Source organism: Schistocerca piceifrons, chromosome 3 (assembly GCF_021461385.2).
Source record: "Schistocerca piceifrons isolate TAMUIC-IGC-003096 chromosome 3, iqSchPice1.1, whole genome shotgun sequence".
In the NCBI taxonomy this organism is placed as follows: domain Eukaryota; kingdom Metazoa; phylum Arthropoda; class Insecta; order Orthoptera; family Acrididae; genus Schistocerca; species Schistocerca piceifrons.
This window is the reverse complement of record NC_060140.1, coordinates 85,083,626-85,108,269: the sequence shown is the minus strand read 5'-3', so window position 1 is coordinate 85,108,269 and position 24,644 is coordinate 85,083,626. Positions and strand designations below refer to the sequence as shown.

Genomic DNA, 24,644 nt, shown 5'->3' with positions numbered 1-24,644 from the left:
CTCTAAAATTTATTTCAAATAGTCAAAACTTTTTCCTTGTAAATGTTTGTGTTTTGTTGAAATACATTGCAGCAGTTTATTCACTAGCATGCTTCCACTGGCAAGTTTCTCTCCATGTATCATACGCTTCGGTGTAGGACATCCTTCATCTCCACACCACATGAACCCCATTCTTAAGTATTCTTAACTAAACAGCCTTGCATTTGCGTTCTTGCTGCTAAATGATGGCACAGAGCAGAGATTTGAGATGCACTATTTGACTGTTCTGTTGCTCTGCATCCAATGTTTCATTAACTGCCAAAGGTCTCTTTCCAACAACGAATTTATCCATTTCTGATGACTTCCATAAATTACATCACTTTGAAAAAAAGTAAAATAACAACACATCACAAACAAAACAAAGAAACAGGCTGAAGGATAAGTGTGCAATCTCCCATTATTGCTGCTTAAAAAGCTTGTTACAGTGTGGACCGATAATGTTTGCCAATGTACAGCAGACGAAGATGACATCTAGTGCCACAAATAGAAGTTACACGCACAAAATAGTGGAATTCAACACACAATCACTTGAGGACATGCTCTATGGTTACACACAATGAAGAGAAGATTGTTTTGTATTATTTCATCACAAGTTTTTAATTTGTTCTACATTCTGAATTTATTAGCCTCACAACAGCCCCGGGTGCTGGGACAGCTCTGCTGTAAACTCATGCGTAACTATGGGAAAAATAGATACCACTACAGAAAGGTAAAGAATCCTTACAAAAAAATGAAGTACCTGGATGAATCGTTGGTCAAGACGTCCATGATTGTAGAAGTGTGTGATTCAAACTTGAGAAAAAGTTACAGTTATACGGCTAAAAATTGATTTTTTAAAAATTGTAAAATTGAAATAACAGCACTAAATGAATGAATTTCAAGCTTAAAATTCTTACTCAGTTCTTTAAAGAGATATAACTTCATTCAAGAAAGAAAATCAGGATGTGCAACCGAAGCCAACACAGTGAAGTCACACAAGTCAAAAGTAACAAATTGTCAGAGTGGATAAAAGTGTCACTTAAAGGCAGTTCTTCAACTGCACAAATAACAAACTCTGCAAAAACTAATACATTTTCTGATAAAAACAAATATGATGTTTTGTAAACAAGTGACTGTGATAACGACTCTCCAAATAATCGTAAGCTTGTAAAAATCAGTGGGCTGAAAATGAATGGTGTTTTTGCAGCTAATGCCAATAACAAACACAGATCATCAAGGAAAAACAGTCGTGCACTTTTAGTAACAGAGTGTTATGGCAGAAATCTATCCAGCACGCTCCAAGAGAAAAATCACAACATAGTGGTGACTAGTATAGTGAAACCTGGAGCCGGAAATAAAAACATAGACTCTAATTCAGGGGTGAAATTAATGCAGGAAAATGACAATATCATCTGTATAATGGGATCAAATAATGCAAAAAATGAAGCAGAGGTTTGCCTGAAAATGCTCCAGTATTTTCTAGAAGCTAACAAATGCTGAAACACATTAGTTGAAAAACTACTTCATAGGCATGATCTAATTTATAGTTCTTACGTAAACAAAACATTCAGAAAACAAACTTCACAATAAGGAAAATGTGTTCACAATATGCCACGTGCAACATATTGGATATAAGCAAGCTGCATTGAAATCTGCATGTGAAGCAGGGAATGCATTTAAACAATGACGGGAAAAGGTTTGTTTGTGATTATGTCAGCAAAACAATTATAGAAAGACTTTTAAGCAATAGAACAATCTGGCAGACCTACTGACAACAGTGAGGAAAGTAAAATGAGCACAACACAACTGGCGATCCTAATTTAAACTGCAGGTATGTGATGCTATAAATATGACTCCCAACAACCAAGTCGTGAATACTCCCAATCTAAATATTTATCACCATAATGTGCAATCAATGCATAATACCATTGATGAAATTAACATACTATTAACTGATCAACTAAAGGATATCTCAGCATTATGTATTCCTGACGATTGGCTTAACCCAGAATTAGTTTAGAATATGAAAATAAATAAAGTCATTTTGTCCTCATACTACTACGGAAAAACAGCAAGCAAGGTGTGGTGTAAATTTACACAAAGGAAAATACAGATTTCAATACCCTACCTGATTTAACTAGAACAAATGTAATAAGGATTATAAAATTGGAGTCACTGCTAAATAAAGTAAAAAAAAATGGATTGTGAGTCGATGATCTATGGGAACTTCAATACTGATTTCCTCAAAAACAGTAGATACAGAGGCCCTTTTGAACCTTGCAACAACCTATAATTTTACAGCTGAAGTAAAGGTTGTTACCTGAGTAAAAGAACTTGTGAAACAGTTTTTGATCAATTTCTAATCATGAAAAGTTTGCACAACACTTCACTAACAATTTTCACTGCAGGTTTCAGTGATCATCTTGCTCAAATATTAAACTTAAAAATGAAAGGCAGTAGTATTAACAACATGTCTTTAAGAACCACAAGTAGAAGGTATAATCAGGATAATGTAAACTACTTCAACAGATGTGACTTTGTAGGCTTTCCTGGCATAATAAGTCTTGAAAGTCTCGCCAAGTTTGCTGCCGGATCATAAAATCAACTTGATTCAATATTTCGGTGATCCAACTGTTCGCCATCTTCAGGAGAATGCTGCTTCTACTGATCAGTCCTGCTGAGAACTGCAGGACTCATCAGCAGAAGCAGTGTTCTCCTGAAGATGGTGAATAGTTGGATCACCGAAATACTGAATCCAATTGATTTTAGGATCCAGCAGCAAACCCGGAGAGACTTTCAATACTTCAACAGCTTATTACAGAGAGGAAAACAGTCACAGGTTTGCAAAGTTAATGACATAAATGGAAAATTCAATCCCTTCGTTGATACATTAACCCAGTTCTTTCAAATTGCCTTCCCACTGAAAACTGTAACCATAATAAGGAATTCTAGAACTAACAGCTAGATGACAAGGGGAATAAGGGTTTCATGCTAGAAGAAAAGACTACTACATGAAATATGTTAAGTCAAAAAATTCTTCACTTGAAATACATATGTACTATAAAAATACTCCAAAATACTAAGAGCAGCAAAAATAATGCATAATGATGAGAAACTTCTTGACAGATTAAATCTGTGTGCCGGACTGAGACTCGAACTGACCTTTGCCTTTCTGCAAGGTTCGGAGAAGAGCTTCTGTGAGGTCTGGAAGGTAGGAGACGAGGTACTGGTAGAATTGAACCTGTGAGGATGGGTCGTGAGTCATGCTTGGGTAGCACAGATGGTAGAGCATTTGCCCACGAAAGGCAAAGGTCCCGAGTTCGAGTCTCGGTCCAGCACACACTTTTAATCTGCCAGGAAGTTTCATATTGCCGCAAATCTCATTCTGCATAATGATGAGTACATTTATAATTCAGTAAATAAAGGGAGGCTATGTGGAGTGTTACAAAAAAGAATCTGGTGAACACAGGCCACCCTGCAAAAATACGACACTATTACAAAAGAATAAAAAACAATAACAAACCTCATAATAGTAGCTAACACCTTCAACAATTTTTTCGCAGGTGTTGGTGATAATATGACATAATCAGACTCACATAAGGACACCCAAACCAATGAATACAAAAGCAGGCAGGCAGTGCTTGTAGAGGGTCAAAACTCATCAGTTCAGTCTCACAAGATGAAGTAGCTAATGCAAGAAAAGGACTACAAAATTCCATCTCTGCAGGCGTTGATGGTGTCCCTGCAACAATCTTAAGGACGAGTGCATCAAACCTAACTGAAATATTTACACACTTATGTGAGTGCTCATTTCAAGCAGGCACTTTCCCTGATTTATTGACAACATCTAAAGTAATTCAAGTCCAGAAAAAAAAATTTCTCCTGCATTTCAAAAGTATTAGGAGAAGTTATATATGACGACCTTATGAAATATGTGAATAAAAACAATATCCTATGCAATGAACAACATGGATTCAGAAATAAGAGGTCAACGACAACTGCTATTTATGAGTGCATCACTTCCATATTAAGCCTGATGGACAAGAAACAGGAATCAATACTGACCTGTCAAGTCTTTTGCATGGTGGACCATAAGATTCTGCAGTCAAAGCTTGAAAAATACAGTATTCAAGTTCTGTCCGACAATTGAATCAGTTCCTTCCAGTGCAATCGTAAGCAGGCAGTGTGCATGAAGTACACAAATATCCACCTATTAACAGTATCTGAACACTTATCAGACAATAAACAATTTAAATATGGTGTACCTCAAAGATCAGTAATGGGACGCCTTCTGTTAAAAATGATCTCAAATGTGGATGCACATAAAACAATCACATTTAGATGACCCAAAAATTCTACTAAAAGAAGAAAGCAAAGAACAATACAGCAATGAGTAAACACTGCCCGAAACAACTTAGCAGCTGGGCATAGAAAAATGGGCTTATAATACATAGTAAAAAAAAAAAAAAAACATGCACTAAAATTCCAAAGTGCTCCAAACAAGGGCATGTTTATCCTATTGGTCTCTATCAACAACGAACTAGTTAGTAACAGTGCTGAAATGAAATTCTTAGGCTTGGGCTGCTGAGAAATGTAAAATGGAATAAGCATTTTGAATATCTTAATGCAGAACTTAGTATGATATGTTACCTTCTTTGCACACTAAAATCATGCTGCAATAAGAAAAGAGTAATGAATGAATATCATGCCTACTTCTGTTCTCTCCTTAAATATGGAACCACTTTCTGCGAAAACTCTAAAACAGCTAACAGTACTTTCAAACTACAAAAAAGGGCCATTAGAATCTTATTTGGATGCAAACCTAGAGACTCTTGAAATGTTGCTTTTTGAATAATTAATAAAATATGCCCCAAACGTTTAATTAATGCTAAAATCCATTCAGAACAAATTTTCTCTGTGTAAATAAATCTGTAAATTAAGAAGAAAAGGTGAAAGTTTAATATAAAAAATATATTTTTAATGTTCATATAAAGAATGTTCCAGAGAAATGTTTATATATCAAAACTTCATAAAAGATGCTCTGTAAAGCAAGTTGAAGGCAGTCACCGTAATTTGTTTTGACTGTATAAAAGCAAAAGTTGCGCTCCTGTTCACTCTCTCTCTCTCTCTCTCTCTCTCTCTCTCTCTCTCTCTCTCTCTCTCTCTCTCTCTCTCTCTCCCCCCCCTCTCTCTCTCTCTCTCCATCTTTCATTTGTTATTGATTGCTACCTCATAAAACATAAGTGTTGCTCTCGTATCCGTAACTTTTGGTTGAAAAATTATGTTAATTTAATGGTAACAGCCATGTTTGAATCAAGAAACCTACTTTCCTCTTCCATTAAAGCTACATCTCTCAATTTATTATGTGGCATTTTAGAACTTTTCAGGCCGCAGTGAAGGAGAGTTGCTGATGAATTGTTTGGTGCACACAGCCGAATGTTACTAGTGTTCAAAAAACATTTACTTTATCAAACTTTTGTTTCAGTATCCCTGAGATCTCTTTTATTGAACTTTTCTAACAGTATCCAGGCAATATAATTATACTAACTGCATAATTTTGAGATCAGTCACTGGCCTCTGAACAATGTCACCAGTCAACATTGTCATCAGGCTGATGGTAATCTTATTCTGAATGGCGGAATGCAAATCAATTAATAAGTAAGTAAAAATTTTCTATGGACCATTTTACCATTTCAGAAGCTCTGCCACCAGCAGGCACGGTTAAAAGTTTTATAATATTACTTACTAATTATTTAACAACTTGTAAATGTCTTTTGGGGAGTTAGATTAATTTCAATCAGGAATATTTGAAGAAGATATCAACCACAGCTAATATTAAGCTCAATATTTCAAATTAACTTCCCCACCTCCAAAAAATGTAATATAATATTTTAATATTAGTAATATTGCAAACCTCTATTTAAGATATATGGTACTCCTCCATTACCACGTGTATAGATTATGGAAAACTTTAAATTTTTCAAAATAAATGTAATAGGTAAGGACTGTAGACTGCAAAAAAACAGTGATGAACATGATCACTTTACCAGACATCACAAAAAATTTAAATATACCCAAATCAGCACAACTTTGTGTCAAAAAGGTACTTTCCACAAGGGAGTTAAACGTTACAACAAACTTCCTGAAAATGTACCGTGTATGTAAAAGGTATTACTAAGGTCAAAACCTTTGAAAAAATCTCTAAAGTCATATTTACAGCATTTACTGTTTTTACTCCATTTAATTTATGAAGTGTGTTATATAAATACTTAATGTATAAAGTGTTTTATTGAAAGTTTAAATAAGTATGCCTAGAAATCACTTTCAGAAATGTATGAAGAACTTGGTTTGTCCAATGTCTCATGCAAAAGATTCTTTTGTAGAACACAGAACCAATATATACAATACAATATTAAGAGCATAGACGGCAAGCCTGTACTACGCAAAGAAGGGAAAGCTGAAAGGAGGGAGGAATATACAGAGGATCTATACTAATGAAACAGGCTTGAAGACAATGTTATAGAAGAGTAAGAGGATGTACATAAAGGTGAGATGGGAATTGTAATACTGCTAGGAGAATTGGATAAAACATTGAAAGACTAAGTTCAAAACAAGGCTCCTGGAGTAGACAACACTCTCTTGGAATTACTGAGCTCCTTGGGGCAGCCAGCTATGACAACACAATTCGACCTGGTATGCAATATTTATGAGACATGCAAGATACCCTTAGACATTAGGAACAATGTAACCCCTATTACAAGTAAATCAAATGCTGAATGGTGTAATTATTATACAACTATCATGTTAATAAGTCACAGTTTCAAAATACTGAGACAAATTATTTACGGAAGAATGAAAAAATTCACAGAAGTCGAAGTAAGAGTACAGTTAGGAAGGAAGGAAGGCAGATGGGGCTTAACCCCCATCGACATCAAGGTCATTAGAGACAGCACAAGCTCGGATGGTGTTAAGAACAGGGAAAGAAATTGGCTATTCCCTTTCAAAGGATGGCCGGATGTGGGTTTGAATCATTGTCATCCCGGACGCGAGTCCAATGTGCTAACCACTGTGTCGCCTCACTCAGTAGATCACTTAGGGTTCTGGAAAAACTGAGGAACAAGAGATGCAATACTGGCTCTGTGACTTATCTTAGATTTAATACATTTGTATCTGTAAATTAAGAAGAAAAGGTCATAGTTCAATGTAAAAAATATATTTTTAATGTCCATAAAAAGAATGTTCCAGAGAAATGTTTATATATCAAAACTTCATAAAAGATGCTCTGTAAAGCAAGTTGAAGGCAGTCGCCGTAATTTGTTTTGACTGTATAAAAGCAAGAGTTGCGCTCCTGTTTCTCTCTCTCTCACTCTATCTCTCTCACTCACTCTCTTTCATTTGTTATTGAATGCTACCACATAAAACATAAGTGTTGCTCTCGTATCTGTAACTTTTGGTTGAAAAAGGGAACGCTTTTGACAATGTTGACTAGCATATACTCTTTGCAATTCTGAAGGTATCAGGAATAAAATACAGAGAGTGAAAAGATATCTACAAACAAGAGCCACGGGGCAGAAAAAGGATGCCCTGAGAAGGAAGTAAGACAGTCTTCAAACTCTCCCCAATGTTATATGTACAATGAATAAGCAGTAAAGGAAAGCAAGGAGAAATTTGAAAAGGAGATTAAAAGTTTACAAAGAAGAAATAAAAAATGAGGTTTGCCAATGACACTGAAATTCTGTCAGAGATGGCAAAGTATTTGGAAGATCAGTTGAATGGAATGGATAAAGCCTTCAAAAGAGGTTATAAGATGAGCAACAACAAACATAACGTGGACAATATATATTATAGGGGCTAGTCAGGAATCAGTTCAAATATTTGTGAGATATGAAAACTAGTTTCCAATGAAGGCTGGTTCTCTGCCTTCTGCAAATAATGTAGCCTATTATCAACAAAAGTATAAGCATATAAGGTGTATTTAGATGACTCAGTTGGCAAAGCACTGTCTGTGAAAGGCGAAAGTCAGATTTGCAACCCCCGTGCAAGTGCAAATTTTTAACTTTTGACAAATGGTCATTACCATTAATGCTGGAACAAATTTTAGAGATAATTTATAAAATGAAAGTACAAATTTCAGATTTGTGGTATAGTACAAGTACACACTTAAAATGACATTAACAGAAGTCAGCACCTCTGCTTGTTTTTGTTAACAGAAGTCAGTTTTATTCAAAATAGGGACCAAAGCTTAAAATGGCCAAAACAGAGATAAACAACAAGAAACTCTTTATTCCTTAAATGAGAAAAAAAGACGAAAAAAAGATTCTAATGTAGATAACCAACCTCAGCTCACCAGCAGCAAAAAAACTGCTGAAAGTAGTTTCACTTGCAGCAAAGAAACTGCCAATAGTATTTTCGCTTGCAGAGCAGAATGATTCACATAAAACACAGGAACTGTCAACCAACACAACATGCATTACATTTTGGAGGCAAAGTCATTGTTTCAATTAATGATCTTATGTGCAATGAGAATCAAAATAACAATCAGATGAAATGAACTAGTTGTTAATATTCCTACCTGGAGTTTGCACTGTTTGAAATGAACTAGTTGATGACACATTTGCTCTCTCCAGGCATACAGAGAACAGACTGAGAAAAATTTCCTTATTATATAATTTGTTGAAGATACTGTCTAGGTAGTTAATCAGTGCAGGCAATGACAAACAATGAAAAGCAAAGGATGCAGGCAATGTTCTCTGGATCCTATTTGTTTAGCAATCTACAAGAGTTGAAGTATTTCATCTAATACAACTTCTGGTTCTTTGAACTGATAATAAGGACACTTCTTACCGTTAGCATCTGAATTGTTTAGAGCTGAGAACTGTGCCAACAGCTGATCCATGTGTCGTTTCTTCACTTGCAGTTCTGTCAACTTGTCTTGTAAAACTGTGTGCTCAGAAAGTAATGCTTCGTCCCGTTCACCTAACAGCTCTACTATCTACAACAATAAAGAGCAAAATACATTAACATCAACACTAAAATCATAAAATAAGAAAGTTATATGGATTTTTTTAAATTTTGTCTACCAGTCTATCAACAAATATTTGTATGACAAATAAGTAGACAATTTTATCAAAATAATCTTAATATACTGATAAAGTCAAGAAAGAAAGAAAAAATACCTGATTTCTGTTGTCATAAAATTCATGCAAGACTGATATTCGATGTTGAAGATTCTGCACATCTCTGAGGACATCCGAGCTACTTTGTGGCTGATCACCTGTGCCAATTCCTGATTCTATTGAAGATACAGTATTCTGAAATAATAAGATATAGTACAAGTAAACAAACCAGTAGTTATATTGTATTCTATTAATATTGACAGTCAAATGGACAGGGAAAAATTCTGTCACTCGATAGTGTAGTGAACAGCATCATAAAAGTATGAATTTCCTACATTCTCTTAATTGTGGTTAAAGAAGACAGAGAAGTGCATGCTCTTTCACAGTTCCAAAAACATCTTGAGCGTGCCAGTCAGTTCCCTTATTCGCCATTAGTTGTTCGTATTTATCTCCACAGCATTTCAGATAGGTGTTCTGCTATTCTCCCTCACACTGTAACTACACTATAAGCATTTCCTGTCATTAAATTAAACTACCTTATATTTCTCTTTCCATAGTTCATTTATCACTACTACAATAATTACCACACTAGAACAATTATTGATTGGCGACTCCATGTTGTCTTGTGCACTACGACCAGATAACAGGTATACTTGAAAAAAGAGACAGCATTGGTCGTATATTTTTTACTATTGCAAAATCGATTTTCTGTCACTGAGTGACCATCTTCAGTGCTATATTGTATAACTTAAGTTGGGATGCACTGTTGTTACTAAGCTTACGGCAATGTGATTGCCATAAGCTTAGTAACAACAGTGCATCCCAATTTAAGTTATACAATATAGCACTGAAGATGGTCACTCAGTGACAGAAAATCGATTTTGCAATAGTAAAAAATATACGACCAATGCTGTCTCTTTTTTCAAGTATACTAGAACAATTCCTTTAAACATGCACTGATCAAATGAGAGGCCTCTACCATGTAAGTTGACAAAGGGGTGCACATAAATAAATGAGGAAAAAATGCATCATGGGCACAAAATTTTTGAATTTGCATCTCATAACTTATCATGATATATCACTTAACAATAAAATAGCATAGGCTGTCCTTTACATATTCATAAAATATTTATTTTCAATGTCATCATCTATTTGCCTCTGTTGCTGCAACTATAAAAAATCTCATAACACTGTTCTTACTTGTGCTGCCTTTGCTTTTTGTAACTGTTCTTTTGCTTTCTGCTGCAATGCCACCAGGGCTGCCTGATGTTCTTGTAGTGCCTGCAACTGTGTAAAACAGCAATACTTAATTACTTATGTGTATGGCAAATATTTTTAAAGTTGCACTTAAAGAAGAAAAAAATTTATCTCAACGTACACTTTCCGAATGTAATAACACAAACACAAGATACAAACTACCAAGCTTTTTAGGAAATCATTAAAGTATCAGCAGAAATTTATCACTTCATATTAAGCTTTTTTTTTTTTTTCCTCCAAAAAAAGTGTGTGAGAGAGAAAAGAAATAAGGAAGAATAATTAATTTCTCACACACAACTCAGATGACTTATTCTTTCATATTTTGCAGCAAATTTTAATACGTATGTTAAAACAAACATCTTATCTTTGTTCTAGTCATTAAAATTAGTGCTCTAGCATGAATACTGAACCATCATTCTAAGCTGATTGCAGAATGATTCTACTGCCACCAACATACATTTTGTGTACAGACATTTTGTGTACAGACCATGAAGGTAAGACATGACAAGGGAAATCAGGGCTCGTACGGAAGAATAAGGACAGTCATTTTTCCCTTGCTCCATTTTAGAGTGGAACAGGAAAGGAAATGACTAGTGGTACAAGGTAACCTCAGCCATGCAACACACAATAGCTTGCAGAGCATGTATGTGGACATAGAAAAACACACACTGATGAGCCGAACATTATGACCAGTGCCTGCTGCAAGACCGAGTGCCACTTGGCGGCACAGCGGGTGTGTTTGTGTACATGCAGGCTACATACAGGCTACAAACTGGGAAATTCACTGACATAAGATAAAGTGCAGATTGTTATGGCACAAAGGCTGGAAATGACCATCTCAGAAACTGAGAAACTGGTTGGCTGTTCGTGCGCTACTGTCATGAGCATTTATGGAAAGTGATTAAAGTGTGGTGCTACAGCTACAAAAAACAGGACATATGGAATGCTTTATAGAGTCAACGTAAGATTCAATGAAGTGCCAGTTGCACATAATACTGAACACATTGGATGGACAACAGTTATGCAGGTTATGGAATAGGCCAAACACTCATTTGTGATTGCTTACATAATACTGTTTCTTTGGCAGCTCACCAGAACACACCAGGGGGCTGACCCAGATGGCTTTATAAGCAGGCCTGTGAACTGTATGGACACACAATCTCTGCAATCAGGCGCATTATGAGTGAAGGTAAATCAGGTGGTAAAACCACGAGTAAGTGATATGGTGTCAGGCATACATACTTCATTACATAATGTTAAGGTCAGAGGCTTACCCATTCGATACAGCAAGATAGGTGCCAATCTGTGGCAGATATGATGACAGTGTAGACACAACTGTTTTAGTGCACACTGTTCAGTACACACTGTTGAAAATGGAACTCTGCAGCAGACAGTCCCTCTGCATTCCCACATGGATCCAACATCATCAACTATTAGGGCAGCAGACACATGCTCATTGCGATCGAACTGCAGATCAATGGAAGCAAGTCCCCGACCAAATGAATCATGTTACTTGTTACACCAGACAATGGTCGTGTCTGGCTATGGCCTTCATCCAATCTAACTGCTGCTCAAAACATGCACCATGCTGTGGATGCAAGCCAGTTGGGCCAGTCTTATGCTATGGGAGACATTCATCTAGGCTTCCATGAGACCTGTGCTAGTAATTGAAGGCCACTAACAGCTATGGACTATGTGAACATCATTGTGAACCACCCATATTCCTTCAAGCTTGATGTCTTCAATGACGGCAGCAACACCTTCCTGCACGATAACTGTCTTTTGTCACAAGAATGAATTGACCTCCAGTGTTTTGAGGAGCATGATAGTGACTTCACAATGTCACCATCACCAAATTTGCCCAATTTGGATCCAATGGAACACATCTGAAGTGCTATCTGGTACCAGCTCCACGCCCACAAATCACCAAACCATAATGCACAGGAACAGCATTATCTGTGCATAAATGTCTGGTACCACATATCTTCAGAAACCTACCAATGAATTGTCGAATCCATGCCACACAGAATCACTGCTGTACTGCATTCCAATGGTGGACCAACGCGCTAATTTTGGTTCATTGGTGTACAGTTAAATAACAATATGACGTCGAAATTTCTCATAATTAGAAATAAGGAGTGACCTGTAGCTGCTCTGAAGAAAATTTAACAGCCAAGATTGCATTCAGTACTATTTATTCCTGATGACTGGTTGCAACAGATCTTCTGATCTTCAAAAAACTGTTGTCTAATGAACAGGATGTATAAGAACAAATTTTTTAGAGATCAGAAGATGACAGTCTTAACTGCCGAAACTGTTCTTCCAAAATAAATAGTAGTGATCTTGGGTATTAAATTTTCTTCAAACAATATGAAGAGCATTTCCTTGTCAAAGGCACAATAAACATGTCATAGGTTTGTACCCACATAAGAACAGGCACTGCATCTCTTTAACACGACAACCAGTAATTTGGAATAAAACAACACACTTAATTTTTCTGCCACAAAATGTAAAAATAAGGTTTGGTAATTTTATACAATGTATAATTTCTTTTGTATGTAATTATCTTCCGGTTTTCTTTCTTTAAAAAAATAGAAATAGAAGAGGATGGGGAGAGAAAAAGTTTTCTACGATACCCAGGGCCTTTAATTTAGGAATACAGTGCAGGACTCTGTTGTAGACTGGTTTGATGCTGCTTTCCGCACTAGTTCATCTCTGTCTAACTACTGCATATAACACAAGATCCCAGAACATTATTACATTTTGTACAAAAATGTAAGAATAGAGAATTTGAAAGTATTATCATCAATCGCATCTTCTGTCTCCCAAGTAGCTCATGCTAACGAGACATTTCCCCCTAAAACTGCAGCAGACTTCCCAGTGTCTAATTTTCTAATCTTAAACCCTAAGAAAAGACTACATTTTATCAATCTTGTTTTACTTTAAGCTATCTTTACTAGATGGAAAACTCTAATAAAAATTTTGAAAACACAGGAGGGAGGGGGATGGTGCTATAATTAGAGGTCACCTGTTACATCCACTTTTATAAATGGTTATTGATATTGCATATTTCAGCCTATCAAGAAGTAGACTTTGGCTCACCAACTGATCACATAGGTTACTAGAGATGACTACTATCAAATCAGCACAAAATTGCAGAACTTTTGTTGAAACACCATCACAGCCAGAAGAATTGCTGCTTTTAAGTGAGCTAATTACTTTTGTGATCTCTCTGACAGCTATATTGCCAAAATTAAAGTCTACCAGTGAAGCATGCAACACCTGACTAAGTAAATGTAACTGGTCTCCTTTTGTTGTTGTTGTTTTGTTTTTTTTTTTGTTTTTTTTTCAGCTACTTGTAGGAATAATTTGTTGGATTTGGTGGGCAATGATTTGAACCTAACATGAGCTGTCTCACTGATAATGCCATACAGCTCTTAAATATAATTTACCTTACAGAGATTATTCATTTCATACCTAGTAATGCTCAAAGTTTAGTTCACTTTGTACATGAAAATTTTAACTTTTATTTGCATAACAAGGTCCGTTTTCTGATGGTATGGTGGAGAATTCTGTTGCACTGCTCGTAAGGTACGTTTAGATCATGATTATATGTAGTCCTCCGCATTAACGCACAAGTGGTCACTTGGTGTCCCACAGACACCAGACACACTTCATTTACACATTATTGTTCATCAGATAGTGGCACTCTTGTGATGCCATTTACCTTCCAGTTAACTAAATCCAAACATATTTTGCTCATTAACAATGCATCAGCTGCAGTACAGTGTTGGAGGGAAAAGGTTGTTACCAAAGCTGGAGTCTACCAGACGCCACATGATCTTTGCTGATACTAAGGATAAATATTTTGTTTTTTATTTAATCTAAAAGTTTTTAATATTTGTTTTTAATACCATAATTTATCTTCAGATCCAATATGAGCTCACAGAAGCCTTATAATGTGGAAAACGCAATGTGACAGTGAAACGGTACTCTTGCTGTTGTTCAAGGAAAATGATCACTCAGTTGATGATTTTGGTAATTATAGTGATGTGGAAGAAGACAATGTGGAAATAAGAGAAGAAAATACTGACACTGAGCAGGGTGCAGACTCCAGTGATAGTGAAGTCATACTCTTGCTGACGAATGTTTTCTAGGAAGGACAAATTCTACAAAAAGGTCAAGAATGTGTCCACCAAAAAATGTTTGCATTCGACAACAAAACATAGTCAGTCAATTACCAGGAGTGAAAGGAGCCACAAAGAATGGAAGAAAACCAATGGAATATTGGGAATGCTTTTATGACAAAGAGCTGCACTCTAGCATTGTTGAGCATTGTTCCTGAAGTACAGGAACATTATTCCAGAGAAAGGGATGCTAATCTGATAGACGCAACTGAAATAATAGATCTATTAGGAATACTGTATTCATGTGCAGCAAGTAAAGACAACCATATAATCACACAATACATATAGGCATCCAATAAAATGGGAACTGAGTTATGTTGTCTAACAATGAGTGAAAGGTGATTTAGGTTCCTCTTATACTGTTCGAGGTTCGGCAACGGGGATACTAGAGAGCTGATAATTTAGCCCCTAAACGGCTGAAAGCAAGGGGAAACTACAGCCATAATTTTTCCCGAGGGCATGCAGATTTACTGTATGATTAAATGATGATGGCATCCTATTGGGTAAAATATCCAGGAGGTAAAATAGTCCCCCATTTGGATACCCGGGCAGGGACTACTCAAGAGGATGTCGTTATCAGGAGAGAAAAAAAACTGGCATTCTATGGATCGGAGTGTGGAATGTCAAATCCCTTAATCAGGCAGGTAGGTTAGAAAATTTAAAAGGGGAAATGGATAGGTTAAAGTTAGATACAATGGGAATTAGTGAAGTTCAATAGCAGGAGGAACAAGACTTTTGGTCAGGTGAATACAGGGTTGTAAATACAAAATCAAATAGGGGTAATGCAGGAGTAGGTTTAATAATGAATAAAAAAAATAGGAATATGGGTAAGCTACTACAAACAGCATAGTGAACGTATTTCTTACCAAGATAGACATGAAGACCACGCCTACTACAGTAGTACAAGTTTATATGCCAACTAGCTCTGCAGATGACGAAGAAATTGATGAAATGTATGATGAGATAAAAGAAATTATTCAGGCAGTGAAGGGAGACTGGAATTTGATAGTAAGAAAAGGGAGAGAAGGAAGCATAGTAAGTGAATATGGATTGGGGGTAAGAAATGAAAGAGGATGCCGTCTGGTAGAATTTTGCACAGAGCACAACTTAATCATAGCTAACACTTGGTTCAAGAATAATGAAAGAAGGTTGTACACATGGAAGAAGCCTGGAGATACTAGAAGGTATCAAATAGATTATATAATGGTAAGACAGAGATTTAGGAACCAGGTTTTAAATTGTAAGACATTTCCCGGGGCAGATGTGGACTCTGACCACAATCTACTGGTTATGAACTGTAGATTAAAACTGAAGAAACTGCAAAAAGGTGGGAATTTAAGGAGATGGGACCTGGGTAAACTGACTAAACCAGAGGTTTACAGAGTTTCAGGGAGAGCATAAGGGAACAATTGACAGGAATGGGGGAAAGAAATACAGTAGAAGAAGAATGGGTACCTTTGAGAGATGAAGTAGTGAAGCTAAAAGCTTTCAGGGACAAATGTTTCATCCCTAGCAAACCAAGTAAGTACAAGACAAAAATATTTGCTTTGGTGGATGCTAGGATGCAATACACCACCAAGCTGGAAATATATGGGGGTAAATAGCCTGCAGAGGCATTTGCAGTTAGCAACAAAGTGACAGATGATGTGAATTGTGTCACTTCTGAGCTCTCAGGATCTGGTTGTAATATAACCATAGACAATTCCTTAGAGTTAGCTGATTACTTGCTTCAGAAGAATTTTACTCTGATTGGAACTATGAGTAAAAATAAACCTGAAAGCCCTCTCACACAGAGTTTACGCAAACAAAGAACTGGGAGGTACGCACTACGCACTGTTTGTGTTTCAGAAAAACTCAACTCTATAATGTCACACGTTGACAGGAAAAACAATGTGGTTCTGATACTTTCCACAATGCATCATCAAAATGCAATTGATGTCTTATCTGATGACAAGAACAAGCCATAAATAAATATTGAACAGCTGTGTAGTACATAAAACATATCCAGAAAGATCAGCCGATAGCCTATGGTGATTTTTTACAGTATGAGGAACATTGCAGCTATAAATGCACGCTTAACACACTGCGCAAATAATACTGATTCTAGTGTTAGGTGTAATGAGTTTCTGAAACTTCTAGCACATAATCTAGCTGACGATTACCTGTGTAGACGTTCTCAGCATTCACTATTGCCAAGAGATCTCAGATGAGATAGTCAATGTCTTTTTCTAGATGAAGGGGCAGTCCAATCCACAGAAGAGGAACAAGACTCAAAACAACAGAGCTGCTGTTAATTTGGTCATTCAAAAACCTATACACCAAGTACAGATCATGCAGCTGTAAGAAATTTCTCTGTTTAGGACATGTGCAGCAACTATGTGCTGACTGCTGACTGAATGTGATGTTTCTGTTCTAAACTGTATAATGTGTTTAAAAAAAAGGTAGGAATGCTTCCATGTAAGGACTGTAATACAATTTTCTGAAAAGTGTGGTAATGGTTTTTCACTTTTGTGACAAATGAGATTAAAAATTTCACAACATAACAACCAACAGTTTTGTTGGCTGCATTTATAATTAAAAACCAGAAAAATAAAATATATTCCATCGGTCAGAATTTATACACCTCATTTCACTTAATTAGTACTTTTAACTCATAAATTTTTAAAGATTGAACTAATTATACCTTGTTAAAGGGAGAATGCTGTTGGCGTCTGTGAGATGCCAAGTGACCTACAATGAAACAATATCCCACATGGGCACTCCAGGTTAAATAAAACTCTCTAACACATTAACTATCAGTTCTGAAAATTCAAATCTGATATGAGTGTTATTCACAAGAAAGACACATCGAAGCTACAACTCTGTTATTGTGATTTTAGTCAAAAGAATGGCCGAATGTAACTCTCCACATTAGTCTATCTGCTTAAATATTTCAATCTATTCCTACCTGAATCTGACTTAAAAATCAATTGAATTTAGTTTCTTTCCCTTCTTTCAAATCACAATTAAGAGATATGTATTTGTCTTAGCTTCTCATCCAGAGTAAGAAGACATACTTAAATATATTTCCAAATCTGTGCTTCACACTCATATCAATTTGGGCAATTTGAAATATAGACAAAAGTTGTATAGGTCAATATTAAACCTGCACATGGAGACGGATGCACATGATCAAAAAAATTTCTTTTTGAGAAGAAAGATAGTAACTGGTGACACAATCTGAAGATGTATATTTACTGGTGGAGCTTCCACCTCTCAATGAGTTCTCACTGTTATATGGTATCTCATCTGCTGGTTAAAAACACACTGGGAGTTAGTGTATCTGCAGCAGTACTCTGATATCTGGCAACCTGTGTAGACACCGTGCCGCAATAATAAAAAAATGTAATGACATAAGCTTTGCTTTTTGCTTTTTTTATTTTTTTACATGTGCTTTTTCAGACAAGTTTAGGGACTCATTGGCAATGATAATGGTTTTCTAACATAATCCCCTTCTTACGCAACACACTATTTCAAATTCAGAAAACATGATTCAGTTCCATTTTAAAAAGAGAGTGAGGTGTTTGGAATTCAGAATACATTTACTTGAGACGGGTTCAAATGATCTCCTAAAACGTTGTGGACACACTCAGCTATTATTTCCATTATTTTTGCACATTTTCTAATTATCACATCCTTCTAGTTGCAGTTTACCAGACGTCTCTCCTCTCCTTGCAGCTCAGAGCTTCTTTCCCTCTATTAGTGGGCGATTGATGCCACTGGAAATGAGACATTTTTGCTGCACTCTGAGCTCTATGAAGATCTTTAAATGTTTGTTGTCTTCTCCTTTAGCACAAAACTATGTTCTGCTGTTGGGTTTCTGCCACTGTAAATTCCCAACACACTACTACTGGAGAACGGCTATTGAGGATCATAAAATAAAAACTGTTTGACAGGTAGTATATGAGGTGTGTGAGAAAAGTAATGAGACTGACAATACTGCAAACAATCTGGCAATGCTGTGTCGTTCTGCTCGTGTAGTCTGGTGTGATCGATGCTCAGTCAGAGTTTCAGCTCTGTACAGCTGTTACGTGCTTTCTTAGACTGCCATCAGTATAGTAGTTTTTGTTGTGTGTTACAAAAATGGAACAGCGGAATTTAGAGCAACACTATCCAATCAAGTTGTATGTTAAACATGAGAAATCTTTCAATGTGACTGTTGAAAAGTTGAAACAGGCCTATGGGAAATATTACTTTTCAACAGCACAAGTTTTTCGCTGGCACAAATCATTTATGGAAGACCAAAAATACATCAAAGGTAAACCTTGCTCAAGGAGACCTCAAGATTCAAAAACTGACCAAAATGACAAATGTGTACATGTTCTTATGATATCAGTCCAACATTTAAAAATAAGGCTGATGGGTAACCTGTTAAACATAAACACTTTCCCCGTACATCAAATTTTGTGTGAAGATTTGCACTTGCAAAAGGTATGTGCCAAAATGGTGCTGAAAAACCTCACAACAGAGCAGAAGTACAATCGAAGGAACATGTTGCTGACCTTCTTGAGAGGACTGCCAAAGACCACGAACGGTCCAGTCATGTGATCACAGGTGACGAGTCCAGACCTTTGAGTAAGATCCACGGACAAAGCAGCAATGTGAGGAGTGACACACTGAGACATCTTCTCAACCAAAAAAAGCTCGAATGGGCAAATCAGAACAAAACAATGTTGTCCTGCTTTTATGAAAATAGGGATATTGTGAATAATGAATTTGTTCCTCAAGGACAAACTGTGAACCAAGAGTTTTACAAAGATCTGCTTGAGAGGATCAGGAAAAAAGGGTGAACTGACTGAGATCTGGCATTGTGGACAAGTGGATGCTGCATTATACAACAACCCTCCGCCGTTCACCTGATCTGAGTCCTCATAACTATTTTATTTTAATGAAACTGAAAAATGTTGTAAAAGGATGTCATTTTGAGACTTGGAGAACATTAAAAATAATGTGACCAACATGTTAAAGACTCTAGCAATGGAGCCTTTCAGCATTGCTATCAAGACTGGGAACAAATCTTTATTTAAATAAGAGATATGTCAAAAAGCCGTGCAAATTGAGAAGTTATTTTATTTCATTTTCACCACCAGTTTCTGCAATTCAATGTGCCATCTTCACACCCCATTTGCAATTCTAAAAAATTATCAATATTGGCACACTGGGGCCATCTGTTTCTGGATGTCGTGAATTCTCTTGACTGCAATGGTCAAGTCTTTGACGGAAGCACTCGAGAATTGAGGACTCCAGAAACAGATGACCCCAACAGTGCCAATATCAATAATTTTTGAGAGGCACATATGGGGCCTGAAGATGGCATACTGAATTGCTGAAACTGAAATAAAATAACTTTTCAATTTGCACGGCTGTTTGATGTATTTCTTTGTTGAATATTTGACCAGCCGCCGTACCATGTCCACAATGGATCAACAGAAACTAGGAACAACTCCGTTGACATATAGCTGCTGAAGAGAACTACTCTGAAAAGGACAATACTATTGTTTGAAGAAAAAAAAATAAAAACTTTAGTCTCAATACTTTTCTAACACGTATCTGATGGTCTGTTTTATGAGAGCTGCCTTTTTAATTATTTACAAAAACAATGAACTAAAAACTTTTTTGGTACAAAGTATCTTATTGTTACTCAATATATTCACCTTTAAAATTTATATGCTTCTGTATGCATTCAAACCAACCATGGAAACAATTTTTTCCCAATCTGATGCAGGTACCTCAAAAATGCAGATTCAGCAGCATCTTGACGTGATAGTGTGACCTATTCTTGAATAATGCTCTAGTGTCTGGGATTCACACCAGGTCGGACTGGAAGTACACATCAAAGCAATTCAGAGGCGAGCTGCTAGATTTGTTATCGGTAGGTTCGATCTACATGCGTGTGTTACGGATATTCTTCAAGAGCTCAAGTGGGAATCCCTGGAGGGAAGAAGACATTCATTTTGAAAAACACTACTGAGAAAGTTTAGAGGGCCGGCATTTGAAGTTGACTGCAGAGCAATCCTATTGCCGCCTACGTATATTTTGTGTAGGAACCACAAAGATAAGATACAAGAAATTAGGGTTCATATGGAGACATATAGACAGGCATTTGTCCTTGCACTATCTGCGAGTGGAACAGGAAAGGAAACAACTAGTTGTGGTACAGGATACCCTCTGTCACGCACTGTACGGTAGCTTGTGAAGTATGTATGTAAGTAGATCTAGATGTAGATGTAGTCCTTGTTGACTGCTGTGTTACTGTCACTCTACTATGAGAAATCCAGGATGGAATAATGAAAATATTATAAAAAGGATCGTTGGTACTCACCCAGCAGCTGAAATGCTGAGTCACAGATAGGCACAACAGAAAGACTGTCAAACAAAGTTTTGGCCAAACAGAACTTCATTAGAATTAGATAAAAAACACACACACGATCACAGTCCCTGTGTGTGTATGTTGTCTAACTCTGATTAAGGCCTGTTTGGCTGAAAGCTTTGTTTGACAGACTTTTTGTTGTGTCTATCTGCAACTCAGCATTTCCACAGTCTGGTGAGTAGCAACAATCCTCCTCACAACACTGTCACTCTGCTTTGTGCTATTTTCTTGCTTGCTGATACATGTAAATAATTGTTGCACTTAGGATTTTTATTACATGTGTCGATATATAAGATGATATCAGTTTTGATTACTAAAATATTTCAGCAACCTTTACCTACATGGGTACTTCTGATTTCGTGGGAGCATGAAGCCCACGTTAACGTGCCTACACAGCGGTAGGTACAGGTCATCACTCTGCAGTGGTCTGTGTCAGAGCCAGGCTTGCTTCCTCCATTTCCCGCAACCCCTCCCTCCCTTCTGCCATCAACCAACCTACAGTTAACACATTGCATATGGATTTTGATCTTCCTGCGTTGAATTTTTTGACACTAATTGATAGAAGCCTATTTTTGGACTTTCCTTAAGCTACGCAGAAGCGATTGCAGATCTTTTGTGCAAAATCGAATGTACTGCAATCTTCAGTATGCCTAAGGCCACCTCTACCTCATGGCTAATAACCTGCTCTTTTTTAGCAACATGCGATTCTGGTCGACCTTCATGAAAAAACTGATGGACATTAACAAAATGCCTCAGATTAATTGTAAAAGGTATTTTCTGACAGCGACTGCTTACCAAAAGTTGAACACACTGTTATGAGGCACAGTTGTCAAGTTACACTTTTACAAAAATAATATCATCAAGCAACAAAAAGCGCCATTTGAAATTTTTATTTTTTATAGCACTATTTCTTTAAATGCAGAATGTAAACAAAGTGTTCTGACAATATCTGAGCTGCCATTATCCCAACAACAACAAATGACATTTTTTAGAACAAGAGTAAGTTCATATTTCAACTGTGCCATCACCAGATCATTTGTAAAATAAAGCAACATTCACACTGAACAATTCTCAATCTTTCACATTTTATTTTTCTATTAGCTTAACTTCAGATGTTTCAGTTCCAGCAGTAAAGTAATAGTTCTCATAATGACTTGTATAAACTTCCATTTTTTTTACTTAACTGTTTATAATACCTCTTGGTAAAGCAATGCACACCCTTGGTTGGAATAGCGACAATGAAAGGAAAGACAGATTGCTACTCACGGTAAAAATGACACATTGAGTTGCAGACAAGCACAATGTAAGTGTCTTTTCTTGTACCTATCTACAACTCGATGCGTCACATTTACAGTGAGTCACAATCTATTTTTCCTTACAGTGTAAAATACCTCTTGACAATATTTGCAGTCCAGTTTTGAACTGTGTAGTTATATGGCATATGCCACATTTTTTTAAAAGTTTTTCATTAAAATTAGTTTCATTAACTATAGAAAATTAAACAATGCTATCTCAGAAACAAATGTCAGCTGGAGAGGGAAAAAAGGAAAAAATGTGCAAGACTTAAGTATACTGCATAAGAAGGGAAGAAAGATTACAATTTAATGTCTGATCTATGAGGAAATTGGAAGATGATACAGAAGGCTTACAAAAAATCAAGCTTGCCTTTGAACATGAAGTGCACTTAATGTACTGGCAGAAGTCGAAATATACACATTATGGAGTAAAATATATTCTCAAATTGTCTTACCTTTCTCTGAGACTCCTCTACCATAAGCTTTAACTCATTGTGTTTTGCTGTGGCAGCAGCTCTTACCAATGATGTGCTCTGGAATACAAGAAAATGATATGTGTTACAAAAAGTAAATTGATTCTTCAGTCTTTCTCAGTGGATATGTTAACTATACTGCTCTTGGGTCTGACACTCTGCACTTGCCACCATTAGATATGAGTTGGTGATTTTTAAAAGATGGTTAAGTCAATTTTTTCACTTTTTGAGATAACTGCACTTTTAAGTATTGATAGGGGTTTACACAGGTCTGAGTGTCAAAACATGCCTCAGCCATGCAACGTTTTACATTTTACAATTAGTCACTTTTATTGAGTAAGTGTCAAAAGGTACCTAAGTCACTGGCTCTCACATCTTTTTAACACTCAACTGATGGTAGCACTACAAATTATTTTCTGCAGTTGAATATCTTCACCTCTTTTCTTTGTTTGTTGTTCTGCATATACTGTGTTGATTGTTAAATAGTGGAGATAACATTATTGTAGTGCTACTAACAGTAATTATTACAATATGAGTGAAAGCAGTAATTTAAATGACATCCATTAAAAACATGAAAGAGGAAGGCTCATCCAGAAGCCTACAAAAGGAATGTTGTTAAGAAGCTGAAATTACAACGTAAAGAATACACTGGACACAGAGGACAGCAGCTCTGATCAAGATCAATCAGTTCGCCTTGCAGGTAAGAAGTAATTACTGTAAAATGTACTGTTGCAGTTTACAGAAACTTGCTGGTATAGATATTAATGATACAGATAGATGATTTATCCCAGTGAATACATTGGTTTATACATTTGCCCCCCTAACAGCAAATGTTTGTACCAATATGCTTTTTATCTAAGAGAAGAAGAAAAAAACTTAACATTAGTAATGGGAACAAACAGAATTATTGGTCCTTTCAATCTTATTAATTACCTAGACCTAAATCTCTTTTTATTTAGTGTTAGGTGCAAGAAAAACTGTTTCACCAAGTTTGTTGACACAGAAAAAGCCTTGATATACAGTTCTTTATATGCTGATTTGCAATCTAAAGATGAGCAAGATTTGCATTTACAGAGGATGTTAGAGGTGACTAATGTTACGCAATACCATCCAAGGAGTGATGACACTTCTTTGAGGATGCACTAGTATAAATGCCATGTGATTCTCCATGAAACTAAGGTTTGGAGCCTTTTTTTTAGGCTATATGATGTGATGGAGAAGCAAATTAGGCGTATTAAACAGTTACTTCTGGAAGGAAAATCGCCACACGACAAATTTTGCAGATATCATTGTGCAAGAAAAATTGGTCCAAACGAAATTTTGATGTTACATGAACACACAAGGTCATTCCCTGTGTACAAAACGCACTATGCATCTGATACAAACTTTACGTATTTGTCATCTGAAGTGCCCATCAAGAAAATGTGTGATTTGTATAAGATGAAATAATCTGGCACAAATACCAAGTATGCATTTTTAACACATATTTCACAGAAAATTTTAACATAAAGTTTGGAAAACCACAAACTGACGCCTGTCGCTTTTGTGAGGAGAAAAAGGTGCAAACATAGTCCTCATTTACATGACACCGCAAAAAGAGTCGCAACTGTAGAATTAATGGTGCACATGAGGTGAGCTAGAAAGAGTAAGGAAAATGCAAACATTTTAGGCCTTGTATTTGGCTATACGCAAAATGTAAGTTTACCGAACATCCCTGCTCAAGAAATTTATTACTTGAGGCAGCTCACACTGAACATTTTTTGTATTTTCAACATGAATACAGATTTAGCCCATTACTACATCTACCATAAAGGACAGGCCCACAAAGGACATGACGATGTCGCTTTGTTCCTGTTGGACTACGTTAAACAGCATGTGCTCGTGACACT

The 24,644-nt window shown here is 36.4% G+C and overlaps 1 protein-coding gene across 4 annotated transcripts in view; it reads right to left on the bottom strand.

Moving 5' to 3' along the window:
- Window positions 1-24,644, bottom strand: part of LOC124788117 (pericentriolar material 1 protein-like) — a 392,802-nt gene that overhangs the window by 331,199 nt on the left and 36,959 nt on the right. For all 4 annotated transcript variants that reach the window (XM_047255242.1, XM_047255241.1, XM_047255243.1 and 1 more), the window contains 4 exons: window positions 22,738-22,815; window positions 10,335-10,421; window positions 9,195-9,329; window positions 8,863-9,010 (listed from right to left, as the gene is read on the bottom strand). In XM_047255242.1, coding sequence (XP_047111198.1) covers window positions 8,863-9,010; window positions 9,195-9,329; window positions 10,335-10,421; window positions 22,738-22,815 — 448 coding nt within the window. The remainder of the gene's footprint in view (window positions 1-8,862; window positions 9,011-9,194; window positions 9,330-10,334; window positions 10,422-22,737; window positions 22,816-24,644) is intronic.